The 21,860-nt window shown below is 50.9% G+C and overlaps 8 protein-coding genes across 8 annotated transcripts; 1 reads left to right on the forward strand and 7 right to left on the reverse strand.

Moving 5' to 3' along the window:
- Window positions 1-186: 186 nt before the first annotated feature.
- On the reverse strand, window positions 187-1,865 carry COL26b_012005 (uncharacterized protein; the record flags this gene model as incomplete). Its single annotated transcript, XM_053184658.1, has 3 exons — window positions 187-1,227; window positions 1,282-1,699; window positions 1,759-1,865. The coding sequence occupies 3 exons, from the start codon at window positions 1,863-1,865 to the stop codon at window positions 187-189; spliced, it is 1,566 nt and encodes a 521-aa protein (XP_053031402.1).
- Window positions 1,866-3,503: 1,638 nt separating this feature from the next.
- Window positions 3,504-4,154, forward strand: COL26b_012006 (uncharacterized protein; the record flags this gene model as incomplete). Its single annotated transcript, XM_053184659.1, has 1 exon — window positions 3,504-4,154. One exon carries the CDS (start codon window positions 3,504-3,506, stop codon window positions 4,152-4,154), a length of 651 nt encoding a protein of 216 aa, XP_053031403.1.
- A 1,745-nt stretch (window positions 4,155-5,899) lies between these two features.
- COL26b_012007 (uncharacterized protein) lies at window positions 5,900-6,329 on the reverse strand (the record flags this gene model as incomplete). Its single annotated transcript, XM_053184660.1, has 2 exons — window positions 5,900-5,904; window positions 5,954-6,329. The coding sequence occupies 2 exons, from the start codon at window positions 6,327-6,329 to the stop codon at window positions 5,900-5,902; spliced, it is 381 nt and encodes a 126-aa protein (XP_053031404.1).
- Window positions 6,330-6,371: 42 nt separating this feature from the next.
- On the reverse strand, window positions 6,372-7,332 carry COL26b_012008 (uncharacterized protein; the record flags this gene model as incomplete). Its single annotated transcript, XM_053184661.1, has 2 exons — window positions 6,372-6,960; window positions 7,025-7,332. The coding sequence occupies 2 exons, from the start codon at window positions 7,330-7,332 to the stop codon at window positions 6,372-6,374; spliced, it is 897 nt and encodes a 298-aa protein (XP_053031405.1).
- A 2,317-nt stretch (window positions 7,333-9,649) lies between these two features.
- Window positions 9,650-10,137, reverse strand: COL26b_012009 (uncharacterized protein; the record flags this gene model as incomplete). Its single annotated transcript, XM_053184662.1, has 2 exons — window positions 9,650-9,905; window positions 9,965-10,137. The coding sequence occupies 2 exons, from the start codon at window positions 10,135-10,137 to the stop codon at window positions 9,650-9,652; spliced, it is 429 nt and encodes a 142-aa protein (XP_053031406.1).
- A 1,001-nt stretch (window positions 10,138-11,138) lies between these two features.
- COL26b_012010 (uncharacterized protein) lies at window positions 11,139-12,464 on the reverse strand (the record flags this gene model as incomplete). Its single annotated transcript, XM_053184663.1, has 1 exon — window positions 11,139-12,464. The coding sequence occupies one exon, from the start codon at window positions 12,462-12,464 to the stop codon at window positions 11,139-11,141; it is 1,326 nt and encodes a 441-aa protein (XP_053031407.1).
- Window positions 12,465-13,691: 1,227 nt separating this feature from the next.
- COL26b_012011 (uncharacterized protein) lies at window positions 13,692-15,010 on the reverse strand (the record flags this gene model as incomplete). The annotated part of the gene is made up of 2 exons (XM_053184664.1): window positions 13,692-14,741; window positions 14,795-15,010. 2 exons carry the CDS (start codon window positions 15,008-15,010, stop codon window positions 13,692-13,694), a joined length of 1,266 nt encoding a protein of 421 aa, XP_053031408.1.
- Window positions 15,011-19,376: 4,366 nt separating this feature from the next.
- Window positions 19,377-21,188, reverse strand: COL26b_012012 (uncharacterized protein; the record flags this gene model as incomplete). Its single annotated transcript, XM_053184665.1, has 6 exons — window positions 19,377-19,530; window positions 19,584-19,637; window positions 19,702-20,324; window positions 20,383-20,515; window positions 20,568-20,777; window positions 20,836-21,188. The coding sequence occupies 6 exons, from the start codon at window positions 21,186-21,188 to the stop codon at window positions 19,377-19,379; spliced, it is 1,527 nt and encodes a 508-aa protein (XP_053031409.1).
- Window positions 21,189-21,860: the final 672 nt, after the last annotated feature.

Here is a 21,860-nt window from a genome sequence, read left to right on the forward strand (position 1 = left end):
CCTGTTTCCCTACTACTTGTCAAAATCGGAGTAGATGTGCAAGCTGGGAGAGTGTATCTAGAACGAGTGGCAAGAGGTCATGAGCAGCAAAAGGTTCACTTGACAATTGAAAACTTCATCAGGCCATCGCTATGTAATCAAGTATGAACAAGCGCGTTAGGGGAATTCGTGACACGTTTCTTGCACTCAATCCTCGAAGTTTTCCGTCTGCTTCCACCAGAAGTTACACTCCTTCTCCGCCCATTTGTAATCTACGAAATAAGCGGAGGTTCCCAAACTAGAGCCACCAGCACGCTCATCGTTGCCCTCGCCAAAGATCATCGTCTTTCCAGCCTCTTTTCCCTTGTTGCCAGCAAAAGGCAACCACTCAGGACGCTCCTCGAATTTGCCCTTAATCTTATTGGGGTCCCCATGCACGATGAACGATGTGGCATACGCATGTATCAAGCCGGCAATCTCGTCTTGCTTGGGCGAGATAGACCGCACTTCGGCGTTGTAAGTCTGATACCGCATCTGATCACCGTGGTTGGCCCCATAAAGGGCAGTTTTGTTGAGAGCCCAGTGGTAGAGGTACACCGGAGGATCCTCAGGAGATTTGCTTCCCCAAACTGCAGTCTGCCGGACGGGGCAAGTGTATGCGTAGTGTCCATAGGCAGCTTCGGCACGCTTGTATTGTGCGCCGATATCGAGGGGGCGAGTCTCCACATACTCTGAGTCCGGGTACTTTGAAGGGTCAGGGTAAAGCTTGTTCAGCTCAGCCAGCTCCTTATCTGAAAGCTGCGGGAGGAGAGTGCGAAAGAAGTCTGTGAAATCATCAGGTGAAGATGCTGCCTTGGGGACGTACATCGCGCCCTCGTTGTGAGCAGATCCAGTAAAGATAGGGACCTTGTTCCACTTCCCAGACTTCCAGGCATCAATGGGACGCCGAGAGATGATGTCACCGTCGAGGACAGGTTGCCAAGCCCATCGAACAGACGGATTGGACTTCTCGTAAACTTTCTGACCCGACTCAATGATTGTCGAAGAGGGCAGCGCGCGGAGACACGGCAGGATCTCATGCTCGGGGCGGTTGTTGCAGCCAGTGAGCTCGAGAAACTCCTGAAAATGAGCCTCGTTGAGCTTCGACTCGGGTGGGTGAACTACTCGGGCGGTGTGGCCGCCGGAGTCCATGATGGCCTTGTGAAAAAGCTTCTTCTTCTGGTTAATGTCCATAACCAGATGGCCAATCTACACATCGATTAGCAAAACTAAGAAAACTTCTCCATAACCAAGGCCGCTTACACCGTGAGCAGCAGCAGATAGCCCCATGATGGTTACATCATCAGGATCACCGCCAAAAGCAGCGATGTTCTTTTGAACCCACTCCAAGGCCACATACATGTCCTTGAGGCCCAGATTCAAGAGACCTTCTTTCTTGGTTAAAGCGGTGTTCATGCCACCCGCAACACCAATGCGATACTGCATTGAGACACCAATCCAGGGCTCTTCAGACCAAGCCAGCATCGATGGCGTGTTGTGCATCCGAGCTGCTCCGCGGTTGAATGCGCCCCCAGGGATCATCACCGCGACAGGAAGCTTCTTATCGCTGGCCGTATGGCCTTTCGGACGATACACATTGATAGTCAAGCAGTCTTCACTCTCCCAGTCGGGGCCCAGCCACTCGTCGTCGGTGAAGGGAACAAGCTGCTTTCCAGGGCATCTAGTTGCATGTTTATGTTATCAACTCATAATCTGTCTCATCTCTTGGCTCAAACCCACCTTGGACCCAATTCGAAAGCCTCGAGTGTGCCGTTTCCAGCGGCTACAGGGACGGCATGGCGGAATCTCAACTGTCCGACCGGTGGAAGGGCATACGGTATTCCCATGAAGCCTTCCAGGGGCTCCGGAAACGTACCGTCAGTTACTAGCCTGCCAAGAATGGTTCCCTGGTTGATTGTGACCGACGCTGCCGGGCTGTACTTAGACTTCGTTGATTGACTGGTAGTAAACCCCCCTAGCTGTCCAGACCAGAAGTAGGCCAAGACGCCGGCTGCAGCCAGAGGAAGGCCCAGACTCCATTGCCAACTTGGGCTATCCGTTCTTTTCGACATTTTCTCCCCGACTCGGAATACTGTTAGAATCGAGTAAGATGAAGCTCACAGCAGGATAAATCGGCAGCGCAAATCTAAAGCTTCATGATATACAATACTCAATTGAAGCTTTGGGCTTCGCTATCGCCGTAAGTGAGAGCTGATAACACTGGTCACGCAGGGTTCTGGTGCGGCGAGTCAGGGGCTTTGCGGGCGCTCACAGTGTTTTCCCACGGCTTACGGTGTCCCTCCCACCTCGCCGCGGCAAACTCAGGGGGTCGGTTGCATTTTGCCGAACGAGCGCGCTATTCCCCACGCGAGAAGGAAACATGGCACTGAATGCAGGAAAGTCAATGAAAATGTTTGGTGTACAGTCACGGGTCATAAACTGAGGAGAACTTCATTGGGGCGACCTCAACAATGTAGAGAACCATTCGGTTTGCAGCACGATGATCTAATAGCAAATACAGACAAGCGTCTCCTCCTTCAATACCGCCGAATGCTTGAGATGTACTACACGTTGAAATTCTTTGGGTTTTCAACTTCCTGGTAGGCAGAGATGGCTCCAAATTCCAACTGAAAGGTCTTCAACGCGACAATCCGGCCGGCCGGATCCCGATGATCGACATCGGCCCCGCTGAGGAGGCCGGCACGGAAGCCTTCGTCAATCTCGGCGGGCAACAGAGACTAGCCGAAGATTATTGTTTGAGGTCTCCCGGTGTCTAAGAAACACCCTCAGGAATTAAGAATGCCATCTAACTACCAAGGTTGTGCTTGTCATATTCCATTGGGCTGCAACTTTTCACCTGATGTCTTATTAATTCTTTTTGGCGATGGTGCGGTCGTAGTTAAACGTCAATGTGTATACACGGAACTGCCCAGGTAGGTATGAAAGCAGATCTGGAAATTATCCAAGAGAGTATATTGCGTGAGTTGAGGTATCTAAAATGTTCATATTTCAGATGCCCACGACTTTCCCTGGAGCCTAACGCCTCTCCGCTTGGCTATTTTCTCATCCGGGGTTGCGAGGTTTTAACCGAAATCCTTCGTGCAAGATGCCGCACATAAGTCCCAAAACGAGGAGTCGTACGAGTACCAACTTTTTCGACGAATAGCGCATCAGCAAATCAGCGACACTGATGAATCTCACGTCAGCCTGAACAATCCGGGAGAGCTCCCTGCGGCGCAGTAACGAGCTTCCACATACGCCTGTGGCCGGGTGCCTACGCTAAGATTAAAACGCACACATTTCACCCCTGGCGATTATAGCACACTATGTCGCAATTCATCTAAAATGTGGGTAGGGCCTCGCGTCGATAGCAAGCGTTGCCGTCGAGTCTGGCGAGTACATGTAGGCTATATCCCAAGATCTCTTTCTCGCGTAGTGATCTACCACGTCGGTAATTTTTGACAGGCAACGACTTCCTCCAAACCATGACTGACTGGAATCAAATTTATGCGGCGGCCTTTGTAGGCATTCTAGGGGGGCTCGTTTCTGTCCACCTCAAGACCTCCAAGTGCAAGCCCTCTGCAGCAGTCAAGGGCAGGTCGGACACGATTCTCTTCGCAGTCAACACTGAATATGGTCTCTCTAACGTCCATCTCGCGACGATATTCTCACTGCTAAAGAACCACCCCAACCTCAGGATCCACATCGCTTCATTCCCGAGTTTCGCCTCCAAGGTCGATCGCATTCGGACATATGCAGGCAGACAGAACTCCTCGTCGAGCGATGTGGTTTTCCATGAGCTACCTGGCCCTGAGTTCGGTCCTGCGACGATGATGCCATCTGAGATGATCATTAGGCCGCCTGGCATCCGTAGCATCGACACTGTGACGAAAGCAGTGCAGGTGTACCTGGCGCCCTGGACAGGAGAGGATCATTTACGAATGCACAACTTTGTGAGGGACCTCATCCGGGACCTGGATCCCGGTGTCGTTGTTCTTGATATCTTCCTGAGGCCCGCAATGGATGCAGCCAGGAGCGAGCGGAGGCTGCATGCTGTTCTCGCGCCGAATGTGCTCGCAGACATATTTGGATCAACACAACCGTGGTTGAGTGGCCTTTGGAAGTTCCCAGCGTAGGGCCCTCTCTTGTCCTTGTCCTGTCAGATGACTTGCAAACTGACGAACAATACAAACAGCATGGGTTCCGCCCATACGTTTCCCATCCCCTGGAGTTCTATAACTTCCAACATCTATCAAGCGGCCTGCTTCCTCTATTCTATGACGTTTTGCCCAGATCAGGCGTCGAAGCAAAAGTTTTTGAACGATAATGGGCGACTCGATCCCATCTCTTACTTCAATTTTCATGACCCCCCTCTAGGCCATCTCATTTGTCAAGACACTCCTAACGCCTCTATCCCTCTCATCCGCACCCCTCCCAACGTAACGACGACAGGACCTATTGCCATCTCGGTCGCCACAGCAGAAGAACAAGACCCAGAACTTGCCAAATGGATGAATAAAGCGCCAACGGTGTTGATCAATCTTGGGAGTTTCTTCCGGTATGACGAGGAACGAGCTAGGGCAATGGCTGGGTCGTTGAAGGTTGTTTTGGAGAGGACTGAGGTACAGGTTCTATGGAAGATCATGCCGAACACCGAACCCGTGCTCGAAGACGGTGTTTGGATGCCTTTGGTCGAGGATCATGTGAAATCGGGTAGGCTGAGAGTAGAGAAATGGCTTTCTGCTGATCCTTTGAGTCTACTTGAGACTGGCCATGTCGTTCTCTCTGTGCACCATGGGGGAGCAAGCTCCTATCATGAGGCTGTGTCGTAGGTCTTCCGTACGAATTTCGCTTCCATAGGAAAAATTACTGACCTGTGAATGCAGAGCTGGAGTACCACACCTTGTTGTGCCTGCTTGGCTGGATTGCTACAACTATGCAGCCCTTGCAGAGAGTTTCAAACTTGGCGTAAGAGGGAATCATAAGGCTGCCCCCGGCATTTCTCAAGATGAGCTGACTGAGGCATTCTTGACGATGCTTGATGGTGGCCCCTCCTGCGTAGAGATGCGGACCAATGCCAAGCGTCTGGCGAAGTCCATTGTCCGGCAGGGAAGAGACGTGGCTGCTGATAAAATCGCGGAACTAGCAGCCGGTGGCCATTGAATGGAGTACTTGGAACTCGACACCAGTCCGGACGAAAGTTTACACTTGTCCAAGAGCCATTCAGTACAATTTCGTGAGCAGGTCTGCTATCTTTGATATTCCGAGAGAGCCTTGTGTCTTTTACCACTTGTAACTGAGATGAAATACGAATATTTTCCGATTTTATGAGTTGCAACATGGACTGTTCAAGTGTCGCAGGGGCAGAACTACTCAGATGCCGATGTGACTGCCAGCCCATCGAGATTGCCTTTCGCCATCCAGCCCTCCAGCATGCTACGATAGTCAATGATTCCTGTCCCCCAGACCAAATTCGATACGCCCATTCCTTCTTTTAGCAGCTTAGCATTGCCAGTGAACCACCCAGGAGTGCATGCTTGCGAGAGCGCTGTCCAGCCTACACGTTCAATCATTTGCTGGATGTACCTTTCCTCAAACTCTCTGGTAACTTCAATGACCGTTTTTCCGGGAATGGATGCATTCTTAATGGCCGTGGAAATGATGTGCGCAACGACGTCCGCTGCATTCACATAGACCGACGTGATGTTTGGAGAGGTTCCCAAATGGGAGAAAGCCGCAAAGAATAAGTTGGGAAAGCCATGGGTAGCGACACCAAACAAGGAGCCAGCTTCTCCTCCATTCCATTTCTCGGTGATTTCTCGTCCGTGGCGACCTGTGAATGTGGATCCCGTCTGTCCGGATGGCGACCCATCTCCAGATGTTACGCTTTGAAAGCCAGTGGCGAGAATCAAAAGATCCAGGGGGTATGTCTGACCTCCGTTGGCAAGAACTCCCTCGGAGGTGTAGCCCTCAATTCCCTGGCCATCTGTATCGACGAGCTCGACGTTAGGTCGATTGAAAGAAGCCAGGTACTCTTCGTGGAAGGCAGGTCTCTTGCACCACACTCCGTACCATGGCTTCAACCTCTCTGCAACAGACTTATCCATGACTTGTTCTTCGGTGTGTCTGCGGACTCGCTCGGCGCGAGATCGATCAGTCTCGATGAGCGAAGCCAACGACTCCTCTTGGGATCCACCATAGGGCTTCGATGACCCAATCACACCGGCAAAGGCATGGCATTCACTCCAGCCGTCGTTGCAAAGATCCTTCTCGGGAGGGTCATTCGTCAGAGAGCGGTTGAGGTTATCCATTCGTTCGTATTGCCAACCCTTCTTGGTCGCAACATCCGATGCCTAAGTCGCCCGGTCTGTCTCTTTCTGTCCGCGTTCGGAGACATACGTAGGCGTGCGCTGGAAAACGTATAGCTTCTTTGCCCATTTGGCGACTTCCGGGACGACTTGGACAGCGGTCGCGCCAGTGCCGATAATACCGACGACCTTATCCCTTAGGTTCGACAAATCCGGCTTTTCTTGCGAACCGCCGGTGTAGTTGTAATCCCAACGTGCAGTGTGCATTATTCGCTTGTTCCGAATGAAGTCCTGGAGTCCGGGCAACTTTGGAAGATGCGGAGAGACGAGAAAGCCCCCAGCAGAGAAAAGGAACTGCGTCCTCACTGTCAGCTGGACGGGATCTCTGTTGCGCCCACGGTTCTGCACCATCGACACAATCCAGCGACCGGCTTTTTCATCCCACTTCTGGCTCTGAACTGTAGTTCCAAACATCCCGCGAATATTCAGGGTACCAGCGACGTTCTCCAGGTGTTGACGGATTTCGCTGCCATATGAGTACTTGTGCTTGGGAATGTAGCCAGTCTCCTCTAACAGGGGAAGATACACGTAGCCTTCGACATCGCACATGGCACCAGGGTATCGATTCCAGTACCTGAAATCAGTCATAAAAAGTCAGATATGCCAGCACAAGTAAAGCTTTATCGTTGTTTGCTCACCAAGTTCCGCCAAAGCCGCCTGCCGTGTCTACTGCAACAAATTCTTGAGCTTGAAAGCCGGCCCTAATGAGCCGATGCGCGAACAGCAAACAACTGATTCCGGCTCCAATAGCAAGAAACTTGACTTCGTCTCTGTCCTTGAGCGGCCTTCCCTTCTCCAAGTTGTCGTAGTCAATGAAGGGATCTACCGCAAGGTCGTGCAGTCCATGATCGTCACGGAAGCTTGCGTACTCCTCAGTGCGCACAGCAGCAAGACGCTTATCCCGTTCTTCGGCATACTTCTGAACTGTTGTCTCCAGTGTAGTCATATTGATTGCTTTGATGGGCTCAGTATTCAACAATCGAGGCAAGCGATTTTCTCAGCAGGTGTATGGTTGTCAAGAAAAAGAAGTTTGATTATCTTTCTAAATGATTGAGAATTCTCGAAAGTCATTAGCCAAGTTTTATATTGCACGCATCTGATCTTGATGTCTTTCAATCTTGAAGTTTGGTCTCAAGTACTGCCGAACGAACTCAACGTGCCTGCGGGCAAAACCCATCAAAACCCATCGGAGAATAGTCACATATTCTCCTGGCGCGTGCATTACTATGTCTTTGTGTTTGGTATTGGGCACCCTGCCGGATGTCGCTAGTCCGCGGTCTCCGTTCTGATGGGAATCGGACTGTTGACATGTATTCTTGGTGTTCCGTTGGAGCTCTAATAACCTCAGCAGTTGTCCCGTCCCCGTTGCTTGGCCTGGCATCCAACCTATCTTCTCGTCGGCTTTGAGCATGCGCGGGGCCAGTCCATCATCAGGTACTCGGGCCTTAGACCTCGCAGTCCGAGCGGAGCGCCGCTGGACCTGTCGGTAAGATCATCGTTCTTCGACATACCTTCCAGCCGTGGGTGACGACTGGATTTTCGCTGGAGTTAGGTCTAGCAAATCCATTCCACTCCGGCCGATATATAGCAAAGAATGATAATGAAGATAACTTTGCTCTGACTTGTCCATTCACGGAAGTCTAAACTTTCCGGTTATACAATAACTTCACTGGGTGCTTTTAGATCTAAGATACCGATGTTCAAATTTCCCTAGTGAGTGAGAAGGCAAAACATGTGGCCAGCTTCAGACCTCGTTGTTAGCTGACTCCGACAAACACTCCGATATCTCTCGATGATTATTTTCAATGCAATTCAGTGGCTACCCCTAGCTGCAGCTGCAATACAACCATAGGCTTCGTGTTCTTGTGGAGCTCCGCTTGTTGCCTACCACTGAATGCACCTACGTGCCTGTGTTTGAAGTCCAAAGCCCCTGATTTTGACATCGGCAATTGAGTTCTTCGAGACTTGATCCCACCGCTCAGCATACGTCAGACATACTTTTGTATCAGCTGGCGTACATTGTTACTGTTTTACAGACCACTCTTGTTGCACCACGCAACAGTTTATCTCCAAACCAAAAACAAGCAGTCCATTCATGATCCATACTGGTCTCATTGACGGGCTGCTCCCATCAGTGATGAAAGCCTTCCGTACTTATATAAATTGAAGATTGCGCGACAAATTGATACGACCGTTGTCTTGATACTCACCCCCACGAAGTTAGGATTTCAGACGGTCGTCAGGGGTCACGTACGGCAACTGACATTGAACGTCTATGGGATGGCGTCGTGCATAGCACTTGCTTTTAATCCTGATCAACTTCAACAAGGAGAAGATCATATTTAAGGGTGTAGCTCCAATAAGAAGCGTGGTGATACAGACTTCAGATCACAAGATCTGCATCTGGCTTCAATATGCTCGAGCTTTACGGGGCTCCGCGGTGGCCGTATACGAGGCGCACGGGCGTCGTCTTTACACTCTGGCGCTTACATTACCATATGCGGGAAAGCCAGGGCGGGTCGCGCGGCTTATAGGAGTGCCCTAGTCCCTTGCGTATCGAGGTCAAGATTGAAAGGCATCGTTGGACTCTACAGTGAGATGAGTGGCTATGAGTGTACGTGCGGAGTATCGCTTGGCTTGGATTCTCTGCATACCCACAGGGTTCCCACGGGGGTGTTAAGTGACTTATTGGTAGGATAGGACTTGTCAAGGGCACACGATGCACATCCCAGAATCTGGTGATGCTGGGGCAAAATTAAACTTGGAACTTGGCCCCCACATTGTGCGAAGTTTGCTTCAGGCGAGTCTGCCTACAGGATATACCTTCTCAAAAAGGCATGTCAATCGTAGCATCGTGTCCCACCTTGCATTGGTAATTTGATGCTTCTGTTCCGCCTGTAGTCAGTGGGATTCTGGGCTTGCAGGTTCATGATTACGCCACACCCACTGTTACAAGGTGAACAGATATCCATTTGAAAAGACGCAAACATTTCATGCCCGGTGAGAAACATTGGGAACATCGCCAAAACCAAGTGTAATTTATAGAAGTTGAATTAGAGAACAAAGCTTGGGCCATCGTATGACGATGAAAATTGTTGTTATTGACCCCCAAAAGAATAACTCGATGCCCTTCTGGGCCTTCCCCTACACGATGTGGCTGTGCTCCAAGACTCCTAACCCCCTTTTTGGCTTGGTTTGAAGGTGGCTCAAAAATTTGGGCTTGGAGAGGGTTGAAAACCACGAGTGATTCCAGCTGGAGAGTATTAGTTGGCCTCAACGGCCCGAATCTTCACCTCAGGGGCAGTGAAGCATTGGCTGAGGACGTCATCGGTGCCGGAGTGTCCGCAGACATAGTCAGACGTGCCAGTTTGGACCTGAGCAAGATAGCGGGTAGAGCGATCCTCTACGCCAATGAATGTAACCCAATCCTGGATGCCGGAAATGCCTGCAGGTAAGTAGATGCTGGCGGTGTACTCGGGCACAGAGCAAGTGACTGCCGTGTTCCGGGTCGCAGCATCCCTGGGTAACACTGTCAGCAGGACGGTACATATAAGCATTGGTCACCAAACACTTCTTACCATTCAGAATTGCAGTGGACCGTCTGCCCATTGGTGCCATCAAGCACGTCGAAGTCGTAAGTAAGCGTATTGTTGGATAGGGTCTTGGCGGAAACGTTGGTGACCTCAACGCCGGGGACGGCAGCAGGAGCGGCAGCAGCAAGGGCCGCGAGGAAGATCGGTGTGTAGCGCATTCTTGAAAGGTGGTAGTGACTGATACAGCGAATACTGAAATTAACGAGCGATGATGAGTTTGAACGAGTAGATGCTGGTGAAGAATGTTCAACCACCTGCCACTGGGTGAAAGTGTCTGCTATATAAATACGCCATTCCTTCAGGCATCAACAAGGCCACATCGTGGGAATATAACATGTTCGTATTCCAATTTGAGAGTGATGGAGTGCCAAAGCACTAAACCAAGTCTCTACGAAGGTATTCTTGTGCAAATTAGGAAGGTTCTCCGCCTGCTAAAAGGAAGGTAGGCCGTATCTTGGCCATGGCCCATCGAAGATGAGCACTGTGACCTTGTAAAGCCCTGTCCTTGGTCACAGATTCCACACGAATGGATTCGTCAATACGAGCAACATTTCAATAGGGGCTTCCAGACACGTTCATCCCTACAGCACCGTGTATGGCTTATGCATAAATTCAACATGACTACAGAACGTCACGAGTATGGAAATACAAACACACATTCCCGCCAACGCCATGTGCGGTTGGAAATGGCCACATCCTTTCTGAGGTAGAACTGCCAACTGCCAGCCTGCTATGAGGTTCTCAGCTCCTTCCATCTCATTGCACACTGCGTTAAACCTTCGGCCACATGTAAGAAGTAGACGGCATAGCCGATGAAGTTTTTGGCGGTGTGGTCACCGAAGGTTTCCAAGCAAAGAGCCCGCTGACCCTATCCCATTCGCCTGCTCTCATCCCACGGCAAGGTCAAAGTATTGTTTCGTCTGATTGGAGCTGAACGGTAGACCGCAAGTACGAGCTTGTGGCTGAGCGGGACTGATACCATCATTTTCCAACGCAAATTCGAATAATCCCTGCTCCTCTGTCACTAGCAATGCTTCTCATTCAATCTTAGCTTTGTTACAATGAAGAGTCTTATTTTGAGGGAGAAATTTTTCGATGTTTCATTGATGGTGGAATACCTGTCTTGGGCAGCCACCGCCCTCCAGGCCCTGCTTGGCCTTTACTGCAGCGTCCTGAGCCTGGACCGCACTACTCTACCATCCTTAATAATAGCTAATATGGCCTCCTCGGGGTTGTCCAATATCGAGATGTCATCCAACGGATTGCGCTCCATGATCAGAAGATCAGCCATGAATCCTTCCTTGACCTGGCCCAACCTGTCTTCCCGCCGGAGCAGCTTCGCGGCATTGACAGTCGCACTCCTCAAGACCTCTACCGGGCTCTGAACTCGACTGCGGATGGAGAATTCCTTGCTCTGCGCAAAGTGAGTGGGCCCCAGGAGGTCAGTCCCAAAGCACACCGTAACACCAACCTCTGTCGCCATTTTCAGCGTCGCAAGCCCGCGGTCCAGCACCTCAGTGACCTTGGCCTCGGACTCTGGTTCGAGGAAATGTAATTCTTTGGACATGAAATTCGTTACAAGCGTCGGAGTGAGGAACGTCCCCTTCTCGGCCATCAGTTTGGCAGTTTCCAGATCGATCAGTTTGCCATGTTCGATGCCCCTGACACCCTGTCCAATAGCCTGACGTACGGCCTCGGTGGTGTAGCAATGGCTGGAGACATACGACTTCGCATTTGTTGCGGCAGTGACGATAGCTCTGATCTCTTCATCAGAGAACTGCAAGGAGTCAATTCGATCCGTCGGGCTAGCAACACCGCCGCCACCCATGATCTTGATAAAATCTGCCCCCTGTCGAAGCTCATCCCTCGCAACATGGAGACAGTCGGGCACTCCATCCACAATACGACTGATACCCGATACATCACCCCCGCAGCAGGGCATAGTATCGTGGCGGCCCCGCATGTCTCCATGCCCGCCCGTCTGCGAAAGTGCCTTCCCAGAGATGAATAAACGAGGTCCCGGGTGGATGCCCTCTTCGACCGCTTCTTTCATGGCCAAGGTTGCACCGCCGCAGTCTCGGACGGTAGTGAAGCCGCGGTCCAGCATGGATTTGAGAACATTGGGCTGGCGGATCAGGCTTTTTGTCTCGGTCATGTCGCGGTACGAGGAAAGGGATGCTGCGCCAGGGGGCACCGCAATATGGACATGGCAGTCGATGAGGCCAGGGCAGACGTATTTTCCTTTAACGTCCACAATATTCTCGGGGTCAACGTCTAGCTGCGCCTCGCGGGAGGAGCCGGCCGGCTTAACAAAAACTATTCTGCCATCTTCAAGCGCGATTGAGGTGTTTTCCGAGGTGGTGCCGCTGACAGGGTCAACAATTTTGGCGTTCTCAATCAGATACCTCTTCTGGTTGGAGGGTTTCCACGGGGTGATGTATTTAGAGATGTCAAATTCATCGGACTTTTGGCGAGAGGTGACCATTGTAAACACAAAGCGAGGGCTGACTCTATGTTCTCTTGGAAATCAAACTTGCGTGCCGCTTTTGATGTACGGGGAGATGGGCTTTGATCTTCGAGCAGGAACGAAATAATGATAGTTGCCTCAAGTGGTGCCTTATATCAAGACCTAGAGCTATGGCCGGTTTATGTATTTAGGCGCACCATGACTACCGGATAGCCGGATCTGCTGTTCCAAGAGTGTTACCACGCATGCGGAATCAAACTCCTGTTATTATCGCCTGCAATGGCGCGGTATTTCCAGCAGTGTCCTGCGCTACCTAAGGCTGGTGGACGAAACCGACGGTTTGTAAAACATGTAGTGGGGATATTGGTGAGGATGTCTCAGAGTTAGTCGCCCCGGGCTGCCGGGAGTCTCGGCGTCATGTGAATCTCGGCGAAGAGTATTCCTCACGTTCCTTCGGCTCTGATACTTTGTACTGGTTCGATAATCCCATGAAAATAGTCCTACTAGTGAGCGTCGCGCTGTTTTCTCCACGTCGTGCATGTCTTCTCCCATGTGCTCCCATTTTTGCGACCGATGAGCTCGCTTACAGCCTGCAGGGAAGTCATTAGGTCCTGTGATCAGATCTACCTCACGCATTCCACAACGTGCCTGCTCCACATCCTCGAGACATCGTGTTGTATTCCCAAATGCGGCAGAGAACCGACATATCTTACCCGAAACGTTTTCCCAAACTGACCCAATGGGGGACGTTAAATTTTTTTAGGGAGAGTCAGGCGAGTTGAAAACCGTCTTGACTGGCTTGTATCTGAACACAAGTTAACTAGTAACGCACGTGGTTTGTGAGCCTTTGGAGCTTGATCGTCACAGTCACAGCACGTGGAATTGTACATGGTCAGAATGGAAACTTAGCAAATGATTGAGACCAGCGTGTTTAGAAAAATTGCCCACCCAACTTGTGCAACGCCCGTCAATAAAGCACGAGTAGCCTGGAAAGATCAGGGGTTGAGATACCAGAGAAGTACTTTTGGAGAAGCGATATAGATCTTGGCAACGACCAATCGCACGTGCTAGGTCAGTACATGCAAATCTAGTGATTCCTTTCCTTGTAATCCACATTCGTAAGCCTGGCTGTTTGATTTGAACATTTAAGAAGTCTTTGAGTGTCATTGGATCAATTGCATGACATATGCATTTGTATGAGAACGGTATACTTCATGTGTACTTCTTCTTTCGATATAATTGCAATCATGCAGAGGCATCCAGTGGAAACTCCTTCAGCAGAACTTCCATACCCTGAACCAGGTCCACCTTCAGATCCTCCATGTCCTCCACTCCACAGCTCACTCGGAGCAGTCTTTTGTCGCAACCCGAGTCGCTCATAGACCGCCATTCCATCAAACTCTCCACGCCTCCCAAGCTTGTTGCATGTTGGAATATATACATTCGGCCCGGCATTCTCTTCGAATGTTCGGGACTCTTCATTGTCAAGCTAAACACAGCGCCAAAGCCACCGGGCATCTGATTATGGAGCCAGCCATCGCTGAGAGCGTCCGTTTGCAAAGAGGCATGGCGGATCTCGGCAACAGCTTGGTTTACTACCGATCTGGATCGATGCATCTCTTGGAGTAGCCAGGCGACCAGGTTTGTGCAGGTCTGTGACTGCCGAGTCACGCGAAGTTGAAGAGTGCGTACGGATCGGATACCGAGCCATCCTTCGAAGCTGCCCATCACTGAGCCAATGATTTGGCGCTCCTTGTAAAGAGTATCGACCCAGCCTTCCTTGACACGATCCTGATGGATGACAAGGATACCGCAGAGCATGTCGGAATGTCCACCAATGTACTTCGTGCCACTGTGCATTACAACATCAGCCCCGAGTTGAAGTGGATCTTGCAGCGGAGGCGGCGCGAACGTAGCGTCAACGCTGAGGTATGCCCCGGCCGCGCGAGCCTTCTCACTGTAGTAGGCAAGGTTGGCTGCCTCGCCGGTAGGGTTAAGTGGCGTCTCGACATGAACGATGTCACCGGCTTGAAGTTGATCGAGGTCCTCCAGGGTCAGCTTTTTGACCCCAGTCAACTTGGACATGATTTCAATAACTCCATGAATGCCGTGGTAGCCTTGACCGATGAACACACGTTTGGGGTTGACACAGACCATCAATGCATGGAATGCTGAGAGGCCACTAGAATAAGTGACAACATGGCCCCCGAAGACATTTCGCAAGATCATCTCCAGTCGACTCGTGTTTGGGTTAGTGTATCGTGAGTAGACGTGAGAGTCCTCGGGAGCATTGGGCTGTTTCGTCAGTTGCTGACGCAAGGAAAGTATTGATTCACCGCGAGACTCACATCTGTGTTGTCGCCCTGCTTCAGGTCCTCTGCGTCGCGAGCGTAGCGATAGTTCACCGCGACTTGCATTCCTGGCGCGATGGCACGGTGAGGGGTGAAGAAATCGTCCGAATGCACAGCTCGCGTAGCCATGGACATGTTAGGGAGAGCATGATTAAGTGCGTCCGCGGTCAGCACCCAATTGGTGGGTGCCTTGCTGCCCTGGGGAGATGACATGATGAGTTGAATGGTGGTGTGAAGTCAGAAAACCGAGCAGTAGCGTGCTGGGGAAAGGACGAATGGTTTTTATGCAGTCTGCCGGACAAACTCAGTCACTCAAGATTAAAAATAATTGGCATAAGAAACGACGTCAACGTCATGGAAAAGACGCATTGCAACAGCAGAAGGAGGTCGGGTTTCAGATCGGGATTGAACATACCCGAAATAGAGCGATCCAGGCTACCTTAGTTGAGACCCCCATCTGCGGCCAATCAATATATCAGCTCGCCGCAATCTTAGACGTTCATTACAGGAGAAGAACAAAATAAAGGACTGCATCTTCTGATTTGTTGCTTGTGACAGTCTTTCTCCTAGTCTTATCGCCTGCAGTCAGACTACATGCAATTTAATGTACACCTGAAGGCGCGTGTTTATGACAATTGAGCCCAAAATGTCTTCATTCTTTGGGCTTCATGCCCTTTGAATAATTTCGTTCAATAAGTTGCTTGTAGGAATTGTAAATGATGTCCGGGTACGGTATGCTTGACACTCAAGGAATTTGGAGTGAAACACTTCCAAAAGCCTCGTTCTCCAAAGAAGCGGAGTACCAAGTAGGCCACAACGCCTGATCTCCCAACAAAGCTACAGGATCGAAGTTTTCAAGGTCTTCTGAGTCACTAAGAGCGTCGTTATTATCTTCGCCAACGTTGATGGACTGCGCGTCTCCCTGTTCTGCTTCACGGATCATGGCCACGTGTTGTTCTGACCTGTCAACCGTCCTGAACTCGTGAGCCGATTGATGCAGGACTTCAAAGTCCAGGCGTGATCTGTGACGATATCTATCAACATTTGAGCTCACTTCCTCAAACAATGTCGAGGCGTTTTTAATAGTTTGGATCTGTATGGTTTTAGTAATCAGAGCAGGAGACTTAGTTCAAAGAGATTTCTCACCCAACCCTCTCCGAGATCCCAAGCCTTTCGGAACTCCTCGAGATATGCAAGACCCATGTCCAGATGTTCTTTAGCCTTTGGGCTACATCCTGCTGTCATATTGGGAAAATTAACAGCGTAAAGATTCAGGTAACAAGCTGAGAAGCCACAGAAGCCAGGCACAGGAGTCATCATTGTCATGCCCCACTCAAGAGCGTCACGCAGAATTGTCGCCACATGTGCTGCTGCTTCGAAGAGCGCTTTGGCACTATTTTCCCAATAACGCGGTGGTGCCTCAGCTTCGAGAAATGGGGGATCCGTAGGGCCTTGCGGTTCCGCATGCGGTTTCGGCAGGAAGGGGAAATATTCCCTGTTGAGCATGAGAACGCTGAAAGTAACGTCAGTCAGAAGCAACAAGTAGGTGGAGGTGAGAATGCAGCTCACCAGTGATAATATAGCAGGTTGATGTAGACAAATGCCCGGCAGCCGGTATTCGCATGCGATGCGACACTGTGTTTTGGATAATACAGACAAGAATCCATATTGCTTCGCCATCTTTCCAGGGATTGCCGACACTTCGCCCATTTTGAATCTGGCATCCAGGGGCACTCTGCGGGCGCACACATCCCGGGCGCTTTCCGTCCATCATTGTACACGAATGTCATGACGTCTGCATAGATTGCGAACCCGTCAACCAGGACTTCGTAACACTCTTCTATACCCAGGGGCAAGCTTCGGTCGGTCATAGGCTTCTGCTTGAATCCGAATAGAAACCCGCTGGCGGGTGGCGCTCGAGGAACTTGTAGCTTGAGCATCTCGGTCATAGATAGCATACGAGGGTTGTACGTTCCTGAGTTGATTGTGCAGTCTAATATGAAGCAAGCCCAGTAGGTCGCAGTTTCAACGATCTGGGACAGCTCGTCGGGCTTCTCAACGTTGATGGTCTCATCAAGAGAAAACGGGGCTGTTCGAGCGCTATGCAGAGATTGCATGATTCTAATGCCGATGCCTGGATTGGAGGTTAACACTAAAAGCCTTCGTTACAATCCTTCCATCTTGATAGCATACCACAGTGCACCCAGGCTTTTTGGAAATCTCTCACGCCCCATTCATACAGCGTCAGGATAAGGTGGGCTTGAACAACAACAACTTCTGGGGGCCCGAGCATGGCGTTTGAAAGCACACCGCGAGAGAAAGACGCATACTCTTCGCTTGGAAGTAGCTGATTCATCCAAGACCCATCGATGTAGCATTCTTCCTTCTTTATTGCTGCAAGCAAAGCTGCCAGCAAGGCTTTGCTATTAGCCTTGCGATCCGATAGGAATATGCGGGAAAACAGATCGGGATGTAGCATGTTCATCTCAGGAAAATTTGTTCTAAAGATATGCAAGGACTTTATGATGATGCTCATGGGAAGCATCCCCAAGTGGCCGTCTACATCATTGCTGGGCAATATTCTAAGCGCTGGCGTCTGAGGAGCTCCCGAGGCTCCTGGGGCTTGAGTTTCCGTTAGCAGGACTCGGTCTAGATATGCAAAGATCAACTCACCCGGCGCTGTAGAGGGTTCAACGTCTGTAACTCGAGCACGTGCAGCAGCGCGCCTGATCGGCTTGACGCGAGGCCGCGAAAGCTGGCAGTCTGGGTATCCAAACTTGTCGCACCGCTCGCATGGTGGACTGCCGCTGTGGATGCACCTGAGTTTCGATTTGCTAAAAACATCACGTCAGAAGCCAGAACAGATAATACGGAAGGTTTTGCTACCGGCAAGCTTCGCAAGAAACGCTGGTTCGCATTTCGGAAATGATTGGGGTGAGTCATAGTAGGGGTGAAGTTGAGAAGAGAAACCGATTTGATACCCGAGCTCATTGCCGACCAAAACCTCCAAACCCGATCTGACTAATCGGGAATGGCGCAGAAACTCGATGCATGATTGGTCACTAGCATAACTCTGCTTATCGCTGTATCGCAGGCTGGCTCTGCAAGATTCGAATAAGATTGTGAATGAGTGCGCTCTCATACTAAACTGCTCCAGTCATACTCCCTTCAACAAATTGCTCTGTGAATATTGATAGCATTTCTTCAAATTTCCTTCCGAAGTTGGTACGAGTGACTGCCCCAATGCTGCTTATGGTCTTACTTGCGTTGAGTCCGAGCACTTGACTTTTTGGTCTTTGGACTGTACGGAGCATCAACCAGCTCAGAAATATCCCCCTGCTCTTTAGTCCAATGATCCAGGTCTACCTACATCTCAAAGTGATTTGGAAAATATGGTCAGATCTCCATCAGCGAATCCGCTGCATGAGAGGTGAACAGAGTCAACTCGGCATCCTTGTGTTGCATCTTACTTTTGGTAAACTTGAGATGCCTCGACCAAATCAAGCTCACGAAGGCACTTTAAGCGATTGTCGGGTATTCTGTGTGTAGGTTGCTTCAAAATGAATAGCTGAGCACCATGGGCTGTGTAAATCTCAAGCAAGTTTCCAGGTCAAACAACCCCTCTTCCAAGGCGGGTCTCGGTGAATTACAACCTCTCTCCTACCCAGGAACCCCTCTTGTTCCTGCCACTGTCAATCAGTAATCAACAAGTTACATTGCGTCGCCCCGCCGGTGGGACAACTCTACCTAGTGCCGCAGCATCTCTCGCAACATCCGCGTTTTCCGGGCCCTTTGTCAAAAAGCCGCCGCCGACCGGGACCGCCAAGCCGGTGACTTTCTCGCCGGGGACCCCCCGTGGACCTTTTGCTCGTCGTAACCCATGCGCTGCGCAGTCTCCCCGTCCCCACCAGGGACCGCTTGAATAAGCTTTTTGATTCTGCCCGTCCCCGGGGTAGGCGACCAGGTTCTCCGTTGTTCACTGAGACGATTCTGTCAGATGACATGCCATTTGGCCCCATCGACAGAGAGACAACAACGGCGTGCGCACAGTACGAGAGGCTCGTAATTGGTCCTACAATAAGCTTCCCGTTTGCATGTGAAAGCTGCGATACCCACTGTAACGCAAAGCTGAGCACTTTCTTTCTGGATAATCAGAAACGGTAAGTCCTTCGTCCCATGCGATCTGTAGGTTTCAATAACCATTGGCGAAACTTTGAGGAGGCATGCTCAGCTGCGCTTGTAAGGGTCAGGTCAGCGGATCGAGCCCGACGGATGGAACTGATGTGCTGTATGGGGAACAAGTAGTAGAGAAGTTGGTAAAACTTTTTCGTTGTTCAATTTCAAGGGCTGCCTATGCCTGGGCCATGCTATCTGGGGTGTCTTGAGCTCCATGGGTAGTTCTCTCTGCATGCCGTGAAATGCCGTCTCCCAAACTCCGACTCCGGTGCCGTGGGCCGTGAAATACAATCCAAATTCTATAGATGCACGCAACGCGAAGATGCGCAAAACAGTGAGGTCCAATCTCTTTCATCAGCGTGATAGTTCATTTCGGGTCTTTTGGCGTAAGTCTTGTAGAAGCTCAGTTCCTGGGCTTGAGCACCACCTTCCAGTGACCAGTCGCAAATTGCATGGTGATGTACTGGCGGAAGTCAATGTCCTGTCCAGGAACTTCGAGAACGTCGAATCTCTGAAGCAGGTTGGCTGCGACCATTCTCATCTCGGCCCATGCGAAGCTAGAGTTCTGTCAGAATAGAGATCGACAGCAGAGTGGAAAGCATAAACTTACTTGATGCCAATGCAAGAGTGCTTGCCTCCAGAGAAGGGGTAGTAAGCATCCATGCTAGTGCAAATGTTAGTCGCTTCTGGAATTTTCTGGACAGAACCCAAATGCCGTGGCCACTTACTCGGGAGCGGGAGCACCTTCGCGCTTGTCCTCGGCCAACCATCTCTCAGGCCAGAAGCGCTCAGCCTGGGGCCAGAACTCTTCGTTGCGGTGCAAGTCGCGGTATGAGGCAGAGACGACGGTGTGGGGAGGAAGGTCGTAGCCGCAGAGATTGACCCACTGGTTGCCGGTGCGGCGGCCCATCTCAGAAGCGATGGGGTGCAGGCGGAGGTTCTCCTTGATACAGGCCTCGAGGTACTCGTACTCAGGCTCGCTGCGGACTGCTTTGCTGGTGACGATCTCGTCGTTGAAGCCCTTGGAAGGGAGCGAAGCGAACAACTTGGCACGGACGTCGGGGTTGCGCGCCAACTCGAGGAAGAGGCAACCGATAGTGCCGGATGTAGTCTCGGAGCCGGCGAGGAGAATTTCTGCCATCTGGTCGACGATGTCACGGGCGTTCATGGTCGTACCGGTGTCTGGCTTCTTTCCTTCCTCGATCAGGTGCTGGAGAAGATCGCGGCGTTCGATATCGTGTGTGCGTTTGCGGCGTTGGACAACGGCGTCGATAGCGGTAATCATCTCGGCGGGCCAGTCGAACTGGATATCAATGCCGAACGAACGGAAGAACTTCTTGACGTAGACGGTCTGCAATTCAAGTCAGATAAAGATGATCGCTTAGAAGACTTGTACTTGTAGGTCTTACCTGGTATCTCTTGCTAAGACCATCGAAAATGGAGCGGGGAATGGACATCCAGATTCTCTCGTCGACACCGTCTTCGATCATGCTGTCTGGGTTGGTCTGGCCAAAGCCCTTTCCGAAGGAACATTCTCCCATACTGGTTTACATTAGCAGTGAAGCTTGGGCAAATAATGCCGTCTTTAACCTACATGTCAAGAGCAACATTGTGAAGATCGTCCATCAAGTCAACTTCGATGCCCTTCTTGGCATAGTAGACGGGGTCGGCGTTGATCTGCGTTTGGTACTTGTTGAGCAGATCACGAACAGTCGTCTTGAAGAACATCTCGAGATTGTCGATGTAGTTGACCGTGAAGGCGGGTGACAAGAAACGCTTAAGGCGCTTGTGCGGCTCGGGGCGGCTGTAGAAATAGGACTTAGTCTTAGACCATGCTATCGTAGGATCGCGTAAACACTTACATTTCACCAAAAAGACCAGGGCTGAACTTGTCGCGAGAAATCTCAGCGTACATGGCAACCTTGGGAAGATCGGTCTTGACCAGAATCGTCTTCATGGCCTCCTTGTCTGAGATCCAGACCTGACGAGGTCCAAGACGCACAATGCCTCCATACTTCTTGTGACTTGTTTGCACCAACTTCCAAATGTTTCCAGTAGAGAAGAGATATTGGAGGTGAAGGTTGGTCAAAGGGGCATACCATGGACCCGGGACCTTTCTAAGAGGGGACTTGTAGTTGTTGATCTTATGCTTGATCTGAATACCGGCAAAGATGACTACCGCGAAGTATATCGCGATCATGTAAGCCGAGGCCATGTTGTCTGAGACTTAGACAGATGATGTCCAAGTCAATGCTTTTCAATCTCAATGAAGTGAACGACTGACAATATGGGATGATGGGTTTTGAAGTACTGGACCAAGCGAGAACGAGTGATCAATGTGAGAGACACTGACACTATTACTTGTACCAGAGCAGACAGACGATCACTCATGGCATAGTCCAGCCGGACCTTCCACTCGGTATTGCCAATATAGGATGAACACTCATTACTTTCCTCCCGCCGGACTGCTTCCAAAACCGTCTTGCGTGCCTCTACAAGCCAACCCAGGCCGGAGCGTACGGCCGTGGCCCTGGGTCTCGAAGCTGATGCGATTTGCACGACTCAGGCCCTATCCAGTATTCGCACCTATGTGAGGCTGTTGTGATGCGCTGTTTCAACCCGTGTGAACTCTATTAAATTAAGTCGGACGACGGGGTAGCTGCCCCATGCTTCCTGGAATCCTGGGAGGATGTACGGTGGTGTGCATCTCCAAGCCCCAGCCCGAGGAGCTGGCGCGAATCGGGAGGTCCAGATTCGGGTTGACATGACTGGGCTTCCCTTGACTAAGCGCCTGCGTGCCATGCGAAGAAGAGACAACATGGGGGATATGTTGCATTCGACTTCTGAAATCTCACGTATTGGCTGTAAACTTTGTTCAAGATCGGAG

The sequence above is a fragment of the Colletotrichum chrysophilum genome (assembly GCF_026319265.1).
Source record: "Colletotrichum chrysophilum strain AFK26 chromosome Unknown scaffold_159, whole genome shotgun sequence".
Taxonomy (NCBI): domain Eukaryota; kingdom Fungi; phylum Ascomycota; class Sordariomycetes; order Glomerellales; family Glomerellaceae; genus Colletotrichum; species Colletotrichum chrysophilum.